Source organism: Solea senegalensis, linkage group LG5 (genome assembly GCF_019176455.1).
Source record: "Solea senegalensis isolate Sse05_10M linkage group LG5, IFAPA_SoseM_1, whole genome shotgun sequence".
NCBI lineage: Eukaryota > Metazoa > Chordata > Actinopteri > Pleuronectiformes > Soleidae > Solea > Solea senegalensis.
In genome coordinates, this window is record NC_058025.1 from 15,300,650 (window position 1) to 15,321,833 (window position 21,184).

At 37.9% G+C, this 21,184-nt stretch overlaps 1 protein-coding gene across 2 annotated transcripts in view; it reads left to right on the plus strand.

Annotated features, from left to right (window-relative positions):
• The first annotated feature begins 5,477 nt into the window (after positions 1-5,477).
• The window catches only part of smarca2 (SWI/SNF related, matrix associated, actin dependent regulator of chromatin, subfamily a, member 2), a 43,203-nt gene continuing 27,496 nt past the window's right edge, over positions 5,478-21,184 (plus strand). Inside the window, exons 1-12 of one of the 2 annotated variants that reach the window (XM_044025923.1) lie at positions 5,478-5,597; positions 9,715-9,978; positions 10,538-10,667; positions 11,294-11,686; positions 12,554-12,655; positions 13,595-13,847; positions 15,408-15,534; positions 16,468-16,641; positions 16,894-17,067; positions 17,382-17,552; positions 18,165-18,215; positions 20,214-20,344. In XM_044025923.1, coding sequence (XP_043881858.1) covers positions 9,745-9,978; positions 10,538-10,667; positions 11,294-11,686; positions 12,554-12,655; positions 13,595-13,847; positions 15,408-15,534; positions 16,468-16,641; positions 16,894-17,067; positions 17,382-17,552; positions 18,165-18,215; positions 20,214-20,344 — 1,940 coding nt within the window. In that variant the 5' untranslated portion in view covers positions 5,478-5,597; positions 9,715-9,744. The remainder of the gene's footprint in view (positions 5,598-9,714; positions 9,979-10,537; positions 10,668-11,293; positions 11,687-12,553; positions 12,656-13,594; positions 13,848-15,407; positions 15,535-16,467; positions 16,642-16,893; positions 17,068-17,381; positions 17,553-18,164; positions 18,216-20,213; positions 20,345-21,184) is intronic. The other variant, XM_044025924.1, reaches the window with a different exon arrangement.

Below are 21,184 nucleotides of genomic sequence, written 5' to 3' on the forward strand. Positions count from 1 at the left end.
CTGTTCACACTTTTTATTTTTATTTTTTACTATGACTATTAGGTTTTTTTTCTCCCCTCTTTCTTTCTTGCATTTGGCATGGCGATGCCTTTTTGGTTTGACCACATTCTTGTATAATTGTGTGCACAGAAAAACAGAAATTTCTTCGAGTTGAAAATCTTAATAAAATAATAAAAAGATGTGCATGCCTCACAGTCTTCCTACACGTACGTACATCAAATGTTCACAAAGCAAGAACAGGTTTTCAGGTGCAGCATGGTAAGCGTGGCCATTACAAATCTGTGACCCAACACATTTGCATTCAAACACCTTTATTTTGTGGTAATGAAGTCGCTCAGTGTTAAGTCTGTCAAGCTACTAAAGAACGGGTGCAGAATACTTACACACTATCTGCGGATACTAACAACATCTGTGCTAATCTGTCAGCGGCAATCATCAGACAGAGTCATCGCTGATCGTCGTGCTGCTGCTGCTGCTGCTGCTGCTGCTGCTCTAGTCCAGTCCCAGCCAACAGATGTCAGGCAGGTTGTAATATTATGTAGCGTGCTTTAACAATGAATGGCAGAACACCTGCAACAAAGGCAACTACAAAGAGGCTTCTTCTGACAGCATTTCCTCTATTCTCAGTGTCCCACATGACCCCGGCACCATCTTGGAAAAAGATCTCAGCGCCGCTGCTCTGGACCAGACACTGGTCCCTCGAGAGCGGTCAAAAGCGGCGCTCTCAAAATTGAGCATTGGCAGGCAAAAATTGAGGATGGAGTAATGGAGGAGGGTTCACCGCACCTGCCCATAAATCTTGCTGAAGTTTTCCTTTCATGGGAAGTACTTGAAGAGAGAAATAACAAACACTGGTCAGAGGGCCAGGGGATAAAGCACAGAGAGAGAGAGAGAGAGAGAGAGAGTAGCCAGCTGGTCATGAAGGATGTTGAGGAAATTATTTACTGAGGCGACACAACAGCTGGGGCCAAACTGGACACCTCAGTGATACTTAAGTCAGAACCCTGGTGTTTTTTCCAACATTTTTCCAGTCTTTGTATGAATTGTTCTTGTTATAAAAACCTAATAACATCTGCGGCTGACGAGAAGACGAAGAAGTGGAGAATCAGCCGGAAAGATAGTCTAATTGTTATTATCACTTCAGTGGTGAAACATAAACACCAATGATTAACGATCAAAAAAGAACGTGGAGAGTTAGAAGACACAAAGATTCACTCGCAGCATTTCAGCATAGATAGATGGATGGATGGATGGATAGATAGATATATAGATTGATAGATAGATAGATAGATAGATAGATAGATAGATAGATAGATAGATAGATAGATAGATAGAAAAAAAGCAAAAGAAAAAAAATGAGGGGAAAAAGTAAATCAAGGAAGAAAGAAAATGTTCTTTCAGCTGCTTACTGTAAAACTGTAACACACCTGACATAGCCTGTGATATTCTAACACCGCCTCGCTTCACTGTTTAAACAGTCACTCCATCATCTGCCCTAGAAAAAACAATAAGTTCACCACAATATAGTTTAAGCATTGGTTATTCAAATGGGCCTTTCACATGACACAGAGCTAAAACAAACAGCTCACTGCCAAATGTGGCTCATGTAAAACTAATTATAACACATCTTTTGTTTGCTCACACCTGTGGATAAAAACACAACGTGTGTGTGTATGTGTGTGTTTGTATTTCTCTATACCTTATGAGTACCTTTTCTGCCATAAAACCTGACCTTGTCAGGACTAGTACTCCTCATGCAGACCAAAACCTGGTCCTAATGAGGAAGAATCCCATTTTTGAGGAACTGGTTTTAATATTTAGAGCTGATTTTTCATTTGGGGTGAGATTAAGTTTGTGTGTGTCAGGCGTTAAATGGTTATGGTTATGGTTAAGGTTGGGATGATGCTTTGTTTAGGCTGTTAAAAAGAATGGAAGTCAAATGCCGAGTCCTTAAAAGGATGGCTGTGCAAACCTGTGCGTGTGTGTGTGTGCGCATGTATCAGTTCGAGACTCTGTCTAAAATGACAAATCAAGGGTTTTTGCACATTTAGATCAGTGTGAGGTTTTCATTCTTTCTTTCTTCATTCTTAAAAAATAAAGGCTGTATAACATGTCCGGTATATCGTCCCATCTTTGTTTTACAGGTATATGAATAACACCAAATATTTAATTAATCAAAGACACAAAACAATTTTGATAGCACTTTTTGATCACTGATGAAGACATTCAATTGTTTCAAAGTAAGTCTTATTATATTCTGTTACATTCTTGTTACTTTCTTCATAAATTATATGTTTATTTATTGTAGAAATACAATAAATAAACATATGTCTGGGCTTGGGACCGACACAAGTGCCCCCGCTGTGGCAGAGGTCAATTTTGAGTGTCACATAAACAGTGAGCGATTGCTCAGGGGTTCCCCACAGCCCTTGACCTGGTGGGGACTCAAACCATTAATAAAGCATCAATTAAGCAAATTTCACTGAGATCAATGTCTCTTTTTAACACTGGCCTGAGAACAAATGACGTCCAGTTCAATCACAACAAGAAAAGCCAGACACACAATAACTCTTCAACACAAATGCAAAAATGTACATGTATAGTGTTTCTATACATGAGTCTCTAACCTCAGTTAGTGCTTGAATTCAGTTTGTATGACTTCAATTCATTTACCTTGTATTGCTAAATTAATAATAATGTAAATTGACAGGTTATTTCGGCTCATCTCGTATTATTATCATAGAAATAATTGGTGTAAAAAATTATGTCAGTACATGAGTATTATGTTTCAGATTCAGTTTAAGTTTTTTATTTTGCTTCTGAAACTTGCTCCACAAAGCAAAGTGGATTCATCAAATCAAAGAAAAGGTCAGTGGAAATATGAATTCAGGGGAGCTTCTTTGCATCTATGAATGAGTTTCTTATTGTTCGGGCCGAGCTATCTAGGAACCTGCAGTCTTTTAAGAAAATGTCATGATACTGATTCCCCTGAGCCTTTAACAGAGGGTTTCAAGGTGAATGGAAGCCACAACCACTAGTCCTTTCACTGCCAAATGACTGCGGCCGAGCCCTTTCCTGGATCGGTGAATCTGAAGGGGGCGGCGGTTTTCACCACAAAGTTAATCAGGTTTGCCTTTTGGGTAAAATTTACATTCAGGAACCCTGTGTACATCCTTTATGGAGACATGTAAGAAAGGGCAGATTTGTTGAAAAGGGGAAGTTAAGATGAGAATTTAAATATTGTGGCTTTGTTAATTGATCTTTGAGGTATTCAAATGCTGGACAGTCAGGATGGAGTGCTTTGAATGTCTTTGAAGGTCATCCAAGTGCCATCACGCAGACAGATAGCATACATCAAATGAAATTAATAAGAGCTAAAACAAAAATATATCTGTCAAGGTTTATTTTTTATTTGTTGCTTTTCAGTAGGATACATTAACATAACCTCATAACTTGGTGCACACCTAACATTTTAGTTTCAATTTACAATAGTGTTTTCTGAAACACATGCACAGGTAATTCAGTCTTAAAACAGGTCTATTTATATAGGATAAGCTACACTACAGTAGATGCAAATGCAGACAAATAACGAGTTGAACCCAACAGAACATAAACAGGATTGAAAAAATAATTATCCCCATTATGTTTAGGCAAACAAATGTCCAGTAAAAACAGCTTTATCTTTTCATACTGAAAACAAAACAAATACCCTGATATCAGAAAGATGCAAATGGGGCTTGACAAAACCTGTGTCTGATTTGCATGGCCTCCCTTTGAAACTCCACAATGCTATGATCAGACTCACACAAAGTTAGTGTATGTAAATGAGGCACAGCAGTCAATCACTTTGGACTTGACATGTTTGTTGAGAGCTCACATGTCTGTGGTTATTTCATGAGCTGTTGTTCCAGTTCTCCAGCACAAGGCTGCAGAGCCTTGTGCCAGTTCACTGCAGTAACCGCTGGTCACTACTGCCATCTAGTGCTCAGTGTAAAGACTGCAACCAACCTCCATTTATTATTTTTTAAAGTTTTAACACTTCAACAATATCATATTGTATTAGTACTACAATACTAATACAATACTATATATATACATATATACTATATATACATATATGTATATATATACATAAATGTATATATGCACATTATGTACATTAAACCAGACCAAAACCTCACACCACCCCCAAACTAAAAGTAATATAGCCTATAATATGTACAGATGCATTATTAGTTTACAGAGCAGTCTGAGAATAGCAGTTTTAAGCATCTAATTTTCATCGTTTTTTTCACAAAATAGTAATGTGGACTAAGGTAGTGAGTCGTTCTTGAGATTTGCCTCAACTGTTGCAACACATGGAAGCTGAGGATTTCATTTATTGACCAGAACAGTGGTTTCAAAAGCAATAGAATGAGCGTTCCACGATAAGACATCAAGCATATTTTTAAAAAGGTGATTTGCCGACCTCTTTAACAATGTTGTTGTGTGTATGTGTGTAGTTTTTCACATAGCTGTATTACAACTATGAGAGTCCTCACAAGGAATACTGTACATGTGTGTATATATATGAGTTTGTTGTAAATACAAAGTCTTGATTTTGATTATTTTTTGGAGCAACCCAAGCATTTATTAAATTGCCATTTTATAATTGTATGTTTTTGTGTTTTTCTATACAGACAATTCCAACTCTCTATTCTTAACCACAAGCTCAAGGGTAGCCCATATAAAAATTCCATTGGACCATCATTTCAGTTTTGAGATCACAGAGATTACCTGGGGGACTTGAAGGCCTTAACCTACTCTCCCAATGTAGGGGAGATCCTAATCAACCTGCCCTGCATCAGAGAAGAAAAATCTATAGAAATGGCAATGTTTATAATTCAGAGATGTTATTAAAGATCAAGGTTGGATGTGATGACTCTCGCCAAGCAACTGCAGAGGAAAGCCGATAACATGACAAGGAAAAAAGCCTCAATTTACCCAGGAAGAGGCATCCAGTACAAGCAAAGGAGAAAACCTTTATTTTCAGAGCTGATGAGATCATGGGTATACATGTCTCTATAAACTGTGAGAGCTTGTAGTTGAAATCAGGAAAACATTCACAAGAATTGAAAACAGAAGCAAGAACACTGCAGAATACTGAAGAGAAAATAGTGGAAACTAATAATATAACAGAAAGCCTTTTTCTTCATTGTACAGTACAACAAAATCAGTTGTGCTTCCTAGTGTAAAACCAGCTAGATCGACCCCGTCAAGTATTAAACGTTATACAATCAGTTACAACTCTAATGTATCAACGTTTGTATTTGACTTTGACATGACTTTAGTCATTGTGTTTGCAGCGTTTTCAGTTAAAAAACTGTCAGTAACACGCCCGACACAAACTAGTATGATTAACGTGCAATCTGACCAATCACCACGAAGGTAGGCGGGACTTCCTGTAACTTTGACAAATCAGCAATGGCGACCACAGAAACCTCAGCGTGTCAGCAAGACAACACGGAGGGGGAGTGAATTTATTGATACCAGTCATATTTTGAAGGAACATTATAATAATTCCATCTAATTGTGAGCAGTTTCTGTTCAGCCGAAAGGTAAAACAATAAACGGCGCTTTATATTCGATGAATAATGGCATGTAATTACTCGGTGTTCTGCTAACTGTCCAAACTTTTTGACAGGACACAGTTCGGTAGTTGGGGTGTCTATAACCAGTGCTAGCAGGCTAGTTGCTAAGCTAGCTTTCGACAGCTAGCCACCAGCCAAGTTCTCAGACAAACGAGCGCAACAGACCGTCTTAAATATCCTTTCGCTTTGCTCTGCGCATCCAGGAACCAGTGAATGTAAAACTAAAGTATATTTTTGTCCTTCGACATTTCAGCAAGGTCATGACAGTCGCTTGACTTTCACTCGTAGTTTTATTTTTTTTCACAGCATATCCGTGATGGCCACCAGTTTTTGGGGAAGCCATGATCCAGAGTTAGGTGCACATAACTGTGCTGTACTGAGACTGGCAGAAAACACTGATGCTATGTGCAAACTAGCATATCCAAGCAACCCAAATCTCACTGTTAATTCCGTGTATTACAGGTTGTCAGGCTTCTGTTTTAACATTGGAAGTTTATCAATAGGATTTTGTTTTGCTTAAATGTAACAGTCGTTGCAAACGGACTGTCATCATTGACAGTAGCGCACAGCCTGGTTATAGCGAATCACAGGTTTGTCAATCGATGTGTTTAATATGTACTAGAACGTAGGATATACTTTATTTGCATGTTGTCACCAGTCCTGTGCAGGCTAAGTTATAATAAATTAAGTATAGAAAGACATACCGATAGATAGTTTGGTTGACAGACAGATAGATAGATATAAATTATTGACCACAAATTGCGACGTAATTTGTAAGTTAAAGCAGCACGGTGACAGGCACTTAAAAAGATGAAATTCAAAATTTAAATAAAATATAAACATAGATAAATAGAAGTGTCACATAATTCATAGCTGCAAATGATAATATAAATAAAACAATGGATTGAAATTTAATGAATGGTGCTGAATTTGTTAAATTGTGCACAGTCATGCAGGTGCAAATGTGCAGGAATATGGATGTTGAGATACATCTATGCAATTTCTAGTTATTCAAAGCTGAGTGGCAAGCCTGGCTGATATTAAAATGAGTGGACAAGATCTCATGTTGGCACAGTCTTAAAAGTAGTTTTAAAGTGTCTGTCTGGTATCCTTTTCAAAGCATATTGAAGAATCTCATTAATTATGGTTGTGCAACTCAAGACTTTTTTGTAATAAACTTAAACATATATCATACAGTCTCTGCCTAATTGAAGCAATTTAATTTTATATGGTAATTTTTGCGTTCATTGAGAGTAGGCAGTAAAGAAGGGAGATACATTTCTTAACCACTTAGGCCGCAAGGATGATTCATAAATTGAATTAATGAAGAAATTCAAATATGCTTGGGATTCAAACTTATTTTTTAATTTGAAGCCACTCCAAAGCAAATACAGAGATTATCCTCTCCACACATTATATACATCAGAAAATTGGTGATAAGATAAAAAACTCCTCTTCAAATACTGTAAAAAATACGAAAACCATCAGTGCACTTTTTCACCATTTATTTATTTATAAGGGTAAATGCAGCTGCTCATACACTACTGCCATTGGTTTGCTAGCTAGTTTAGATTTATCTTGAAAATGTGTCTTCCCTGGATGCAAAAAGACATATAATAGCGTTTCCAGTAGAGAAGAAGAACAGATAGTGCTGCTGCTGTGAGGCTGCAGGTACTGCTAATAGAGGGGACAGGACTGTAGCTATACCAGCTCTGTGTTTGTGCATGTGGGTAAACTGAGATCAAAACGTTGAATATTAGAACTTTTTTTCACACATACAATAATTGGTGATCATAAATTTGAACTCCGTATTTAACCCATCCTTATTACATACCATACGTGTACACACAAGCTGGATGTAGGAACAGTGCGCAGCACTTAGCTGCACCCGGGGAGCAATGGGGGGTTGGGTGTCTTGCTCAGGGCCACCCCAATACTTGGCCCTTCCTGGGATTGAACTGGTGACCTTCTAGTTACTAGTTTGTTGAGCAGGAAGCTTGATACCAGTGTGTTTAATTTAATATTCTGTACCAACACTGACCAACAGCAGCATTTGCAGCCTTTGGTCCCCAATAAAAGAAGTAGGCCAGAATGTGTGTGTGATAGAGCTTTAGGAGGAGAGGACAGAATTCCTCCAGCAGACACAGACTTACAGTACATCCGTGCTTTAGGTGCGACCAAAGCAGGTGAATGTCACGTTTCTACATATTTGTTGAACAGGAAGTTTAATCATTTACTGATATATTCTGTACATGTACTGAAAAACAGCGATGTTTGCTAACTTTGGTCCCTACTTAAGTGAATAGGCCAGAATGTGTTTGTAAGTGTATGTTCGTTGGCTCCGGTGGACACACCACCACCCAGTGTCTCAGAGCAGAGTATGTTGCTGTATTCTACATGATTTGAAACCAAATTTTGAAACACTTATCGCCTTCTGTGGGGTGACAAAGTCAGAGTAAATTACAGGGAGTGGGACTTAAGTTATGTATTTATTATTATTGTCACTTAATTGGATGGTTGTGTTCCTGACCAATAGATTAGTTATGTTGTCCATGAAATGCAGAGAATTGTGTAAACTATTTCTTGAACATGACTCTATCCTCAAATGTTTTATTTTGTCTTGTTTTTCATATACAAGAAGATATTCTGTTTAATGTCATAGAGGAGCAACGAAACCAAGCTGAAATGACAAAACCTGTTTTTATATTATATAACATCCTACTAAAACTAACAATGATCAATAATGGAGATCAATGAAGCAGTCGTTTAAATAATTGATTCGCTGTCGCAGCCCTGTATTTAACACTATTGTGTTACAAATAAGACAAGCTGAGATTTGACCACAAGTTTTTACCTCATGAGTTTTCTTTTAAGGAATAATGGCAGACATTTCAATTAATTTTTAATTTTCTATTCTATTTTGTTTGTATTGTATTATAGCATACATCATCTCAAGGCACAAAGTAGTGGGAATGGAAGTGGGTTAGTTAAGGAGAGGTAGGTAAAAAGAAGAAAAGAATGGAGAGATAGAGACCAGGAATGGTTGTTTAACAAGCAATACATTAATAACAATTATCATCATCACTATCCTCTTCATCATCTTGTCCAGGGTGTGACATGACCCTTGCCCCCTCGCTATGTGAGATTGGTTCCAGAAAAGGACAAGCCATTGATGAAGAGTAGATGAGGATAATAATAACCTTAGCAGTAATAAGTAGCTGTATAGTTATAATAGTTGTAGTATTTGAGCTGTGGTGTTGAAGCTCTAGAATCAGGGATACCTGTAAAATATGAACAAAGGAAGAGGGACAGAGAGGGAGGGAAAATTATTGTCATGATAAAGTTAGTGGTGAGAAGGGAGAAGGAGAGACGGACGGGATAAACAGAGAGAAGGCAAGAGCTCTTCCCCCAGCAGTCTAGGCCTATGGCAGCATAACTAATCAATGGTTCATAGTTCACAACTATCAGCTTTATTTAAGAGAAAAGTTTAACTATAAATGTAGGGAGAGTGTCTGCCTCCCAGACCCAAAGAATTTGGTACCTGAAAGCCTCCATTTAGAGAGCGGAGAGTCTAATTGGGTTATAAGGAATAATCAGCTCCCTGAGATATGACCGGGCATAATCATCCATCCATCATCTACTGCTTTATCCTCCTGATGAGAGTCGCAGGGGGAACTGTGCCTATCTCAGCTGCCATAGAGCGAAAGGCAGGGTACACCCTGGACATGTCGGGGCATAATCACTGAATTTTGAATTATTTTCAGAATTTTACAAATGAGAAAGAACACTGCAATGCATCTGGAGTAGGGTGTGGGGACATGTATATGATACATTACATTATATGTAATTTAGCAGACACCGTTATCCAAAGCCACTTACAATGGAATCAAGTACAATCAGCCAGGGGTGGAGTCGAACTTGCGACCATTGCGTCCATAATGTCTTTTGCAAACAGGGTACCGGTCTTAACCACTGAGCCACTCCACCCCCAGAATGATGTTAAAGATAAAATCTGTCTATTAAAAATGACCTTTTATTGACTGCGCAAATATTAAACTAATTGTTCTTTCTTTCTTTCTTGAAGCTGTCTGGGTTTCTTCCAGCAGCCCAGTAGATGTCCACTCCCTCAGATACATCAGGTGGTATGTCCCATCCTGGCCCTTCTCCGGGAGCTGGTCTCTCCCCAGGGCCAATCTTGGGCCCCAGCCCTGGACCGGACCCCTCACCAGGCTCTGTTCACAGTATGATGGGACCTAGTCCAGGCCCTGGAACACCCAATGCACCTCATGGCATGCAGGGCCAGGGGCAAAGTGATTACTCTCAGGACAGCATGTATCCTATGCACAAGGTACAGTGTGTCTACTGCCCTGGCTGAATATGTTTCTTGATATGCAACAAGTAATTGGATCATAGAAATTAAAAACAAATATATCTAAAGGTATATAGAAACAGTGGTTCTCTGCTTTTGTCAAAATAGTTTTAAAATATTTAAAGAGCACGGTATATTTGTTTTTTTATTGACACCAGACATAGTAGTGAGCCAAAGGTCATCTTTAGCTTATTTCAGTAATGCTGCATACATATTTCCCAATCACTGTATTGGAACACATTCAGAACATGCAGCTTTAAAATGATAAAAAAACAAACAATCAAAAACAGCTTCTCCAGGTTTAGTGTAACCTACCTTTACACTTACAAACAATAGCATGACCCTGGCTCTCTTAAACCTGGAGTGGAACCCTAATCAATATTACTGGCAAAACCTGTTTGTCCTTATATTTCATGTTAAAAAATTATCTGCTGTGAAAAAGATCCATTGTGCCAGGTTAATTGAAGCATTGTACATACACATGTACAGTATATACATATGCATATATTTTCTAACTAATTTAATTTTCTGTTTCCAGCCCATGGACGGTATGAATGACAAGGTAATGGCAGATGCGATGCACTTTGGTCACATGAAAGGTGTGGGCATGAGATCTCTGCACAGTGGGATGGGCCCTCCACAGAGTCCCATGGACCAGCACAGCCAAGGTAACATATTGCTTGTTTTTGAAACTAAAATCCAGTGGGCTGTCTGAGCAGAGTGGATGATTATTTTAAGCAGTGTTTCCCTATCATTATAACGCCCAACGGGACTCCGCGCCCCCTCTGAAAGTCAAATTAATTTTCCTTTATATCACCATTACATCGTCATTTGTTAACTGTCAACTTGTTAACAAATGACGATAAACCTAGGCAAAACACTGTTAAGCTTATATTTACCTATTATGATCTGAAATTTAATTAGTAGTTTAATCTATGTTTTGTTATATTTGTTTGTTTTTGGCTCAGTAGGATCAGAATTTTCACTACTTTAGGCTTTTGTCTCATTTGTTATCCACCCTCATCTGTCACATAGGTCTGTTGAGGATGGCAGTTATTTCCACCCCTGCAGTCTTATTTTAATGAATTTCAGAGTCATTGTTTTTAAGCAACTAAAAAGAAAGAAAATCACTAAAGTTTAAATTAAAGTAAATCACCCACCTGTGTTTCAAAAGAAGAAAAGGCTTTTCTGCTGTTCTTTCTTGTTACCTGGTTCATATCTTTTAAGATTATATTTGTTTTAGTTACTTGAGTGAATTTGGTGTCAAATTAAAAATCCCTTCTGTCTGCTAAAGGTTACATGTCACCACATCCATCCCCCATGGGTGTGCATGAGCATGCTCCTAGCCCAATGTCAGGAGGTGCAGGAGGTGGGGGGCCCACACCTCCCCACATGCCACCCTCACAATCAGGTCCGATGATGTCCATGGATCCCCAGGGAGGCATGGCCAATATGTCCAACATGGGCCAGCAGGGGCGGGGACCCTCTGCTTTTAGCCCAGTCCAGCTGCAGCAGCTCAGAGCTCAGATTCTGGCCTGCAAGATCCTTGGCCGTGGGCAACCTCTGCCTGAAAACCTACAGCTGGCTGTTCAGGGCAAGAGGAGCCTACCCACAATGCAACAGCAGCAGCAACAACAGCAGCAACAACAGCCAACACCTGGTGGTAGTCCTTATAACAGGCCCCCAGGTAAGAAGACAGTTTAATTGGTTAATGAGACAATATGGGTTGCTTTTTGTTCACCCTGAGCATGTAAATAACAGTTGAGGCCAATTTGACATATTTAGACTAAATGTCATTTCATTTTAAATGATATGAAACAGAAATGGAGCCAATCCAAACAAACACACTGGAGTAGTAAACCTTGATTTGACGCATGATGACACAAATTAACAAACAAATAAGTAGAGCTGTTAGCAGTGAAGCGGCAGTCGCGATTAATTAATGTCAGACTTTAATGCTTTGAAACAGCTAATGATCGGCGCACCACATTGTTCAGAGTGTGTGGAGCGGAGCTGGAGAGAGACACAGAGAGACGGAGTCTGTCGAGTCTGTCACATTTATTCAGGAAGTGAAATAAGTGAAGCTGCAGCTCTGCTGAGTGATTGTGAGAGATAATTCTGCTGCATCTCTGCGTCACACAATCATGCATCATTTTATACTTTTTGCATGTTTTAATCCTGAAGTGTGGTTTATTCATCTGCCCAATACTAATACATACTGTAGCTTGTTTGAGACTGAGAAGGTAACGAGACTGGAACTCCAGGACAGTGCAAATGCTTTTGAATGAAACATTTTTGATGTAGACAATGTGTTACATCGGGCTTATGTTTTAGATTTTAAATACTTAAATTCATCTAAAACTAATTCGTAAAGTAACTCTCTTTGCATTTATTTGATTCCCAATCAAGATACACCAGTAAAATTCACTTTAAACTGTTAATATCTACACAATTATAGAGTTTAAAATGGCCTGCTGATCACTTTGGTCACACAACACTTGGTGCAAATAGAGCGACAGAAGAATAAAAAAAAATACTATTATTTTGTTGGAAGGTATGACAATGGCACCTATTAGTGGACCCCAGTCAAGCCCCTGCCCAACCCCAGCTATGCAAGGACACAATCAAAGCACAGGACCTAAGCCTTGGCCTGATGGTAAGTGCTGTACATCTATTGTAACCAATTAGTTGAGAATGCTGAGACAGCATTTACAACTATTGTTTTCCTGTTTTGTTTTTTTTAAATTACATTGATCTCTGGCAAGACAAACGAATAGTCACATACATTGGGCATGTGATTAATTCATTAGTACATTCTTAACAGCAATTAATTGATGAACCGTGAATCAGAGACATCCCCAGATAGTAAATGCATTTCCAGTTGCCAGAGGAAAAGAGTTTCAAAGTCAAATAAGTCTTCAAAAAAAAAGAAGCAGCTCTGTCAATTCCTTTGTTCTTTTGGTGGCATTAAAATAAATTCTTAGATATCCAAGGTTTTTTTTCCCCATTTCATTTCAAACATTAGACCTTATGCCAGGTGTCTCTGGTGGGAGGATCAGAGCTGTCATTAATATTAATGTATTGATCCACCTCTAAAAGATTTTTATTCAATGAGAAACATCCCAATTGTCCATAGCTGTTCTTTTATCAGTCACAACATGAAAGATGAGGCTGGGCCGTGAGCAGAAAGATGATAGTATAATGTATGATGTATGTATTGTCCCATTTATGATGTCATATGATATATTCTTAGATTGATATATAATTCTTTAGATATAAACAACAAAGCATATCAACTTTATGCTTTGGCTATTTCAATGGCTATTTCTGTCTCTTCTGTACATGGTATTCATAGTATGCATAGATGATATACATGGTTTCCTACTGCGGTCTATGTCAGCAATATTCACTTAAATTTCAGAAAGCATCAGATAGAGAAACTGTCCTCAAGCAGAGTTTTGGAATATCAGAATATCTGACTAGTGCAATATATATTTGAATATTTGTATCTGTGACTCCCCTTGCACCTGGTACTTTGTCAACTGGCCCCACTGAAAATTGACACAGTAACTAAAACTAAGTCTTTGTTCTCCAGGTCAGGGGGCCGAAAATCAAGCCAATTCTCAGAAGCACCTCACTCCTGCTTCCAGTGGACGCCCGTCCCCTGTGCCACCTCAGACCACTGCTGTGCCAGCTGGGCCCTTGCCAGGCAGTTCAGTGACCCCTCAGCCTCCCGGACAGCAGGTGTCCCCCATGCTTCAGATGCAGCAGAAGCAGAACCGGGTCACACCAATTCAGAAACCTCAAGGCTTGGACCCAGTTAGGATCCTTCAGGAACGAGAGTACAGGTATTCATCACCCATGTAACATACAGTAGGTCACACCGTTGTGCATGGAAACACGTACTGCACATGATTTCTTGCAGGCTTTCTTGCAGTTAAACACCTTTTTAATTTCAAGGGTGCGTACCTTTGATGACAAACGGAAAATAGTCCTTCTCTTCTAAACACAAAGTTTAAGCAGTTAAATGTTACCCTTCACTCAGTGAGCTCAGTAGAAAACAACTTTTTCCAAGAGTGAGTTGGACATGTCGAGATCTAACTTTGGATAGTTCACATTATTCAGAGGTGCACCAAATAGAGAAATGAATACTTTTAGAACAGTGCATTAAGTCTGATGTTTGTCCTTTGTGAGGATAATGGCTCAATTTGTGACATTAGGATACACATATTTACATACATTTTGTGATAGATGCCATATAAGGGAATGCACATACACTCCCATAGCTCTCTGTTACTGTTATGATATTTTTATTAGATTTTTTTGTATGTTGTTTTTTTTTCCCTCCATAAAATGTTAAGGCTTCCAGACCATTTAACAGGCATAATAGAAATATAAAATTGAAATAAAAACAGAATTATGGCCAGTGCTTTTAAGTTGCAATAAGTCATTGATAAAGACACATGTGCAGTTGTGTATCAAAAGTAACAATATTGAATAAAATTTCATGCACCGCTCCCTCGGTCTAAAATAAAGTGGCTATAGATTGGTCACACTTGGTCACACTTATTCACGCACTTGGTCACACATTTGTAAAGTTTTACTCTTCCATTTGCAGTAGATGCAGTATATGATATATACATAACCGTGGTAAAAGAAGTCCTTCTGAAATGGTTTCTGAATCTGTGGGTCTTGCACAACCATTACCACAATGAACTCTTAACAGGTGAAAACATGTGGTCTCTCAAGGGACATGAAGGCAGTACTCTAGTACAGTGAATCAGCTGCAGTAAATACTGTAGCTTTTCTTTGCACCACTTTTCTGGCTTTTAGTGTTAATTGTTGGTCACATTTTTAGCCCATCACTGAATGGGCACCTTTGGCACCACAAGAGTGCTCAGTTCATATCAGATACTCTAGCTGGGGTGTGTTTGTGCACTGTAGCCCTTATGATTATTAACTTAATGATGTAATTATGCTCATCTTCAACTGTTTCATCTAGGTTTTCTCTGATTAAGGCCACATTAAGAAAACATAATGCATTCTATAAAGTTGGCTGGGTTTTTTATTTTATATCTGTGCATCAAAGGTCATTAATACTGCACATGCCTGGAAAAATGAGCAGGGGGAACAGTGACTGCATGGCTGTTTATATTGCAGCAGTACAAATGGTTTGACATATTTATGTACTAAAAAAAAATCGTGTAATGTAAAATCTGAGTTAAGTGACGTCTATAAAGATGTAGCAATACAAGTTACAACATACAGTTTTAATTTCTGTTCTATTCAGTCTGTTTAAGCATTTTACCTTTAAGTTAAAGGCTATTAATAAAGAATAAAAACAATAATTATTTGCACCCATAATAGAATATTGACACTTGATTTAATGTCCTCATAATCTTCTTCAGGTTGCAGGCTCGGATTGCACATCGAATCCAGGAACTGGAGAGTCTGCCAGGCTCCCTGCCTCCTGATCTGAGGACCAAAGCCACAGTGGAACTCAAGGCATTGCGTTTACTCAACTTCCAGCGGCAGGTACATGACCATGGTTTATGTTCATGATGTTGATATGTACATGTGATGCTTTACTTAAGTTGACTTGTGTTTGAAGGAAAGTGGTTTGCGTTTTATCACCTGACACTGTGTCAACACATCTGCAACTGCAATATGAGTGCAGGGCTACTATTGAATCATTCTCATTAAATCAACACGTTAGGTATTCCAGACTATTGTTGATTGATTATTTTCAGACAGTTGGAGGCAAATTAGTTAAAAGAGTGATTGAATAGATTATTTTATTCCTTCAAAATTACGACATTCCACAATTTTTACATTCCTTTCCTTTTTTAAAATTTGCAGTTGATGGGTTTTAAGAAATTTCTTTTCTAGTGTCACGTGAAAAATAAAAACAAAAATGAATTAAGTCGTTTAGAGAACAAAATAATTTCAAGGACTAGTTTAGAGAACAAAATAATTTCAAGGACTAAAATAAAACTTAAGCTCACCTTTTATACTTATACTAATTTATTCTTGTTTTAAAAAATCCAACTTTTTATGATCATAGATTTGATTATATATAGATTTATTAAATAGTAATATATTTTTAATGAAATTCTCTGTAAGCTGTCAACTGCGTCTAAGCTAAGTATAAACATTTTCAAAGCAACACTAGGCAACTTTTCTACCTGGAAATAACATTTTCAAAACCATTTTGATGGGTTGATGATTTGCTAGAAGGAGATTCTACCAGAATCAAGCCCTGGAAGTTGAAAAGTTATACTGAACTCTGTATTAGTTAAAAAGATGAAGAAGTCACCAAAATCAGATCTAATCATACCGTGCTGCGATAAATAATGTTTAAATGTTGGGTAGGTGCTTGGGTAGGCCATATGACGTCTGAAACGTTATTTTCATTTCTATTTACTGTTAACTGAATTCAATGTGAAACCTGTGTGTGTGTGTCTCCAGCTGAGGCAGGACGTGGTGGCATGTATGAGGCGAGACACGACCCTGGAGACGGCCCTGAACTCCAAGGCGTACAGACGCAGCAAGCGGCAGACACTGAGGGAGGCTCGCATGACTGAGAAGCTGGAGAAGCAGCAAAAGCTGGAGCAGGAAAAGAAGCGCAGACAAAAACATCAGGTGAGGCACACAAGAGCATTTGTATTAAAATTTAGAGAAGAGCACTGTCGGTGCAGGGTTTAGGTTGAGAATAAAAAAATTGTCCTATGTACTCTTACAGAAACAGTAGCACCTGTAGTACCTATATGGTCTAACCATTCAGCCATCAAACCACCCCCTTAACGAGAGTTTTCATACTTTATACCATACTGTGTACACTATATATTCACATTAATTTTTATCTTAATACAACTTCTGCAATATGTTTTTCAGGAATATCTCAACAGTATCCTTCAGCATGCCAAGGACTTCAAAGAGTATCACCGTTCTGTGTCTGGTAAAATGCAGAAACTCACACGGGCTATTGCCAACTGGCATACCAACACAGAGCGTGAACAGAAGAAGGAGACTGAGAGGATTGAGAAGGAGAGGATGAGAAGGCTTATGGTAAGAACCAGAAAATTAAAAAAAAGTTATCACCACTTTTAATTAATTCCAGATGTTTGACACTCCAGCAAGGAGAGGAGTGGATCATAACTTGGAATAGTGTTAAAATATGACCAATTAGGTATTGATAAGTCATCCATGAAATAAAGTTGGTGTTGTAACATTGATTTGGTATATTGTACAGATGCATTAACACACCCGAGCTAACCATGTGAAGTTCAGAATGAAAATGAATAGGCTGTAGAACATGTTCCTGTAATTGTCAAGCTTTCCTGTAACCAGCCTTCAACCTCCTGTCAACCTCCCCCTCGCAGGCAGAAGATGAAGAAGGCTACCGAAAACTAATTGACCAAAAGAAAGACAAGCGTTTGGCCTATTTGCTGCAGCAGACAGATGAATACGTGGCTAACCTCACCACCCTGGTGTATGAACACAAAGCTGCCCAAGCTGCTAAGGAGAAGAAGAGGAGGAAGAAGAAAAAGAAGGTCAGGAGAGAAAAGAAAACAAAGAGAAAAGTAGTGGTTTTACCTAGTCAGTCAAAAATAAGCATGTATTTTTGATATACTGTGACCTGAATTATTCTTACTTATTGTTTTAATGTCATGGTTTATTATCACTTATTCTTGTTTTACCATCTTCCAAAAAGACAGTGATTTTTAAGTAAGGATCATAAGGTTGCACACTCAGTGGCATGGCGTTCTAAGATACACAGCACCAAATCATTTCATACACTAGAACTAATCAGGAATGGACACCTGCTGACTCTCAGACCTTTTCTTCTCTCAGTCTGAAATCCCCGACAGTGTTGACAGCCAATTGAAAAAAAAAAGAAGCCTTTTTCTGTTACCACATACTGTGTTCTGTGGCGCTACCTTGATTATATACAATGATGATTCTGGGAACAATATCAGAGAAAATTATCAAAATTGCAACATGGAAGAGAAACACACCTGTTTACCATTTAACAACCAAACAAAACTATTTCATTAAAAGCATCTTACTTTGGATTTGACTTAATGCTGCTGTGACCTATACTTTGAACATAGGTTGTTTTGATAAAATGTCAGCTGGATGGTTTTTATGTGTTTGATATCTAGAAGGTGGATGGAGATGGCGAAGGTACTAGTGCCATTGGACCTGATGGAGAGGTAAGCTTTATTTTCCTTTTTGCTATAGTCTGTATGGCTTGTCAGTTAAAAGGACAAGTGTGTAGAATTTGTAACATTTCTACTGTTGAAACATGGCAGTGCAACATGTTGGACCCTGTGGAAAAAAACTTGATTCCTACATAGATATAAAACAGTCAGTGTAAGCTTTCAAAAGCAAGGAAATAATAGTTTCAGATAACTATACAAAATATAACACAATAATGTATATTATATTCAATTAATGCCAATAAATCCCCCTAAATCTTCGATACTGGTTACGATACAGTCGGTATTTATCAGCCCAGATCACACAAAGTTTGGTGCCTCATTTCTGTGCCTCAGCTGTTTCCATGAGCAACTCTTACATCAGCATTACCTTGTCTGCTTTTCACTTCCACTGCTCAGCAAACTGCAGCACCATGGACTGCACCAATATTTTAAGACCCACAACTTACTGTGGCCTTCATCACCTCTCATACAGACCCATGTATGTGTGTTTCATGTACACGGCTGTTAAATAAGAGACTTTTTTTTCTTCCCAAAAGAGATAAAAGTCACATTTGAGATGAAGGACACATCCTCTGTCCACCAAATCCAGTCTGATTTTACCAAAGTCTGATGACACTGTGCATGTGTGTGGTGGCACAAATCAGAGAGAAAGCAGAGTAAAGAGGGACTGACTGACTAAATGAATATAATTGTGCAACTTTTTTTTTTTTTTACCACAAATATATTTCAATACCAATTTATGGTAAAAGTATTGTAATTTAGTTAGGTTTTATTTGTTGTGCTTATTTGTATTTCATCCAAAGTTGCATGGGCTGGTTTTTTTTACGTTAGAAATATAGAACAGGCACTCATATTGTTGACATTTGTGTTGTACTTGTACAAGTAAAGGTACTGGTATTGGAAAAAAATGGATGACCAAACCAACACTGGTCCATTTAGGCAGCTTAAATAATAGTGTGTCAAAGGGTAACACTTGTAGTGATGTATTTTTACAGGATTATCACCTGAATCAATAGCTTCCCTTGGCGTCTTATAGCCTTTTTTTTAGAAACGGTTACTGCATTACTCTGTGAGGCACCAATCAGTGAAAGAGTCAGACTTTTGTCCATAGAGTGCTTCCAAATATGGCTTCACCAAATCTTGTTCCCATCTTGTTTCTATTGTCAATCATTCATTTAATTATAACATGTTAAAAGGGTATTTGTAAGTTTTACATGCCTACATAAATAAACAGCTTTATCTCATTCTGGAATATTTTTTTACCAGGATATTAAACTTTCAAATAAGATTTGTTTGGATGACATTCATTGCTTTTCTGTATGCTCTCATACATGTATTGAGGCTGCCTCAGAATGTGCTCTGACAGAAATGAGAAACATACCAGACTGAGTAAACATTAATTATTCTTTCAAAGTGGACTTTGGGTAATAGTTGAACCAGAGCAAATCAAAAGTGTTATAAATAATGTTACAAAACCAAACAGACATTTTCAGTGTTTGTTCTCATTAAGATCTCTCTTGTCAAAATTAGATATCCTTGGAAGGCCAGTGGAGGACACGCTATTATAGTATTTGTTAATATTTAAAAAAGGCTCTCAAAAGTCTCAATTGTTAGGGGAGTGATTGGTTCAGAACTGGTATTTATTATCCTATTATCCTTTATATGATTTAGTTTTTACTTTATCATTTGGATGAATTATTTAAGCAAGGAGAACATTTATATTAAGTTCATTAACATTTGATTTTTTGTCTTTTGTAGAATTTTGTTATGTCCTACTAAATTGACATGCACAGTTTGTATTGGTGACATCATTCAAATGGAAATGTTACCCACTCTCAACCTGGTACCCACATAATTTAATGTGACTTTACCTTAATATTGTGCAGGCTCAAGGACGAGAACCAAATCTGTGGTCACTGATGAAATAAGATGTTGTGGTTCAATTTTATTAATGCACACATTTCTGGCTGTGCTTTGCTTACATTGCAGCCCATGGATGAGAGCAGCCAGATGAGTGAGCTGCCAGTCAAAGTGATTCAGACTGAGACTGGAAAAGTTTTGCAGGGAACGGATGCTCCCAAATCCAGTCAGCTGGAGGCCTGGCTTGAGATGAACCCTGGGTGAGGCTCTAAAACTTTAGATTTTTCTACTACTGGAAACATGTTTGTGTTTTTCTGATTGATATACTTTATGTGATTGAGGAAGCAACACTGACAGGTGACAATACAGGGACCAAGAGCAGTGTTTCAACAATTTTGTCCATGGAGGGAAAACTTATTTTATTTCAAACACGTATAACATTTCCAATGACAACATACATTTACCACTCGTTACATGTTTGAAAAGGAGTAGGCAGAAGTATAAACTTATTTGTACCTACCCTGTCCCTATTACCCACAACTAAATGTAAGCACTACTGTATCCCATCACCAAATATTTTCATATTTACAGTACACAATTTTTTCAGTACAACACTGGCTTTAAACATGACCATTTCCATTGCCGTCCTAGATTAAACTGCTCTTCTTCATCCTTATATTTATTTAAAATTTGTATTTTGTATATACTTTTAAACTGATTCATGTTTTTACTCTGCTTTAATTCATCTGTTAGAGTGTTCCATAATTTATCCTCCGAGACTGAAATACACATACTTTTTAAAGTTGTCCTGGCACACTGCATTTTAACTTTCTGACAGTGAACAAACTAAATATAGTATACATTTATAAATGCATAATGATGTGATATCAGTTTATTGTTTGCTGCGTTGAAAACCACCTTGCATTCCATCCCCTCGTGACTATTGAGGGTTTAGATTGAGCAGCACTTTCAGATTTTAAGTTTGGTTCAATTAATTGTTCTCACCTGCAGAATCCTATATACTAAAAGTTATGGGTGCTTTTGTACATCCCCACAAAGATAATCAAACGCTTCCTCGCTGTATTATGGACTGCTTCTTC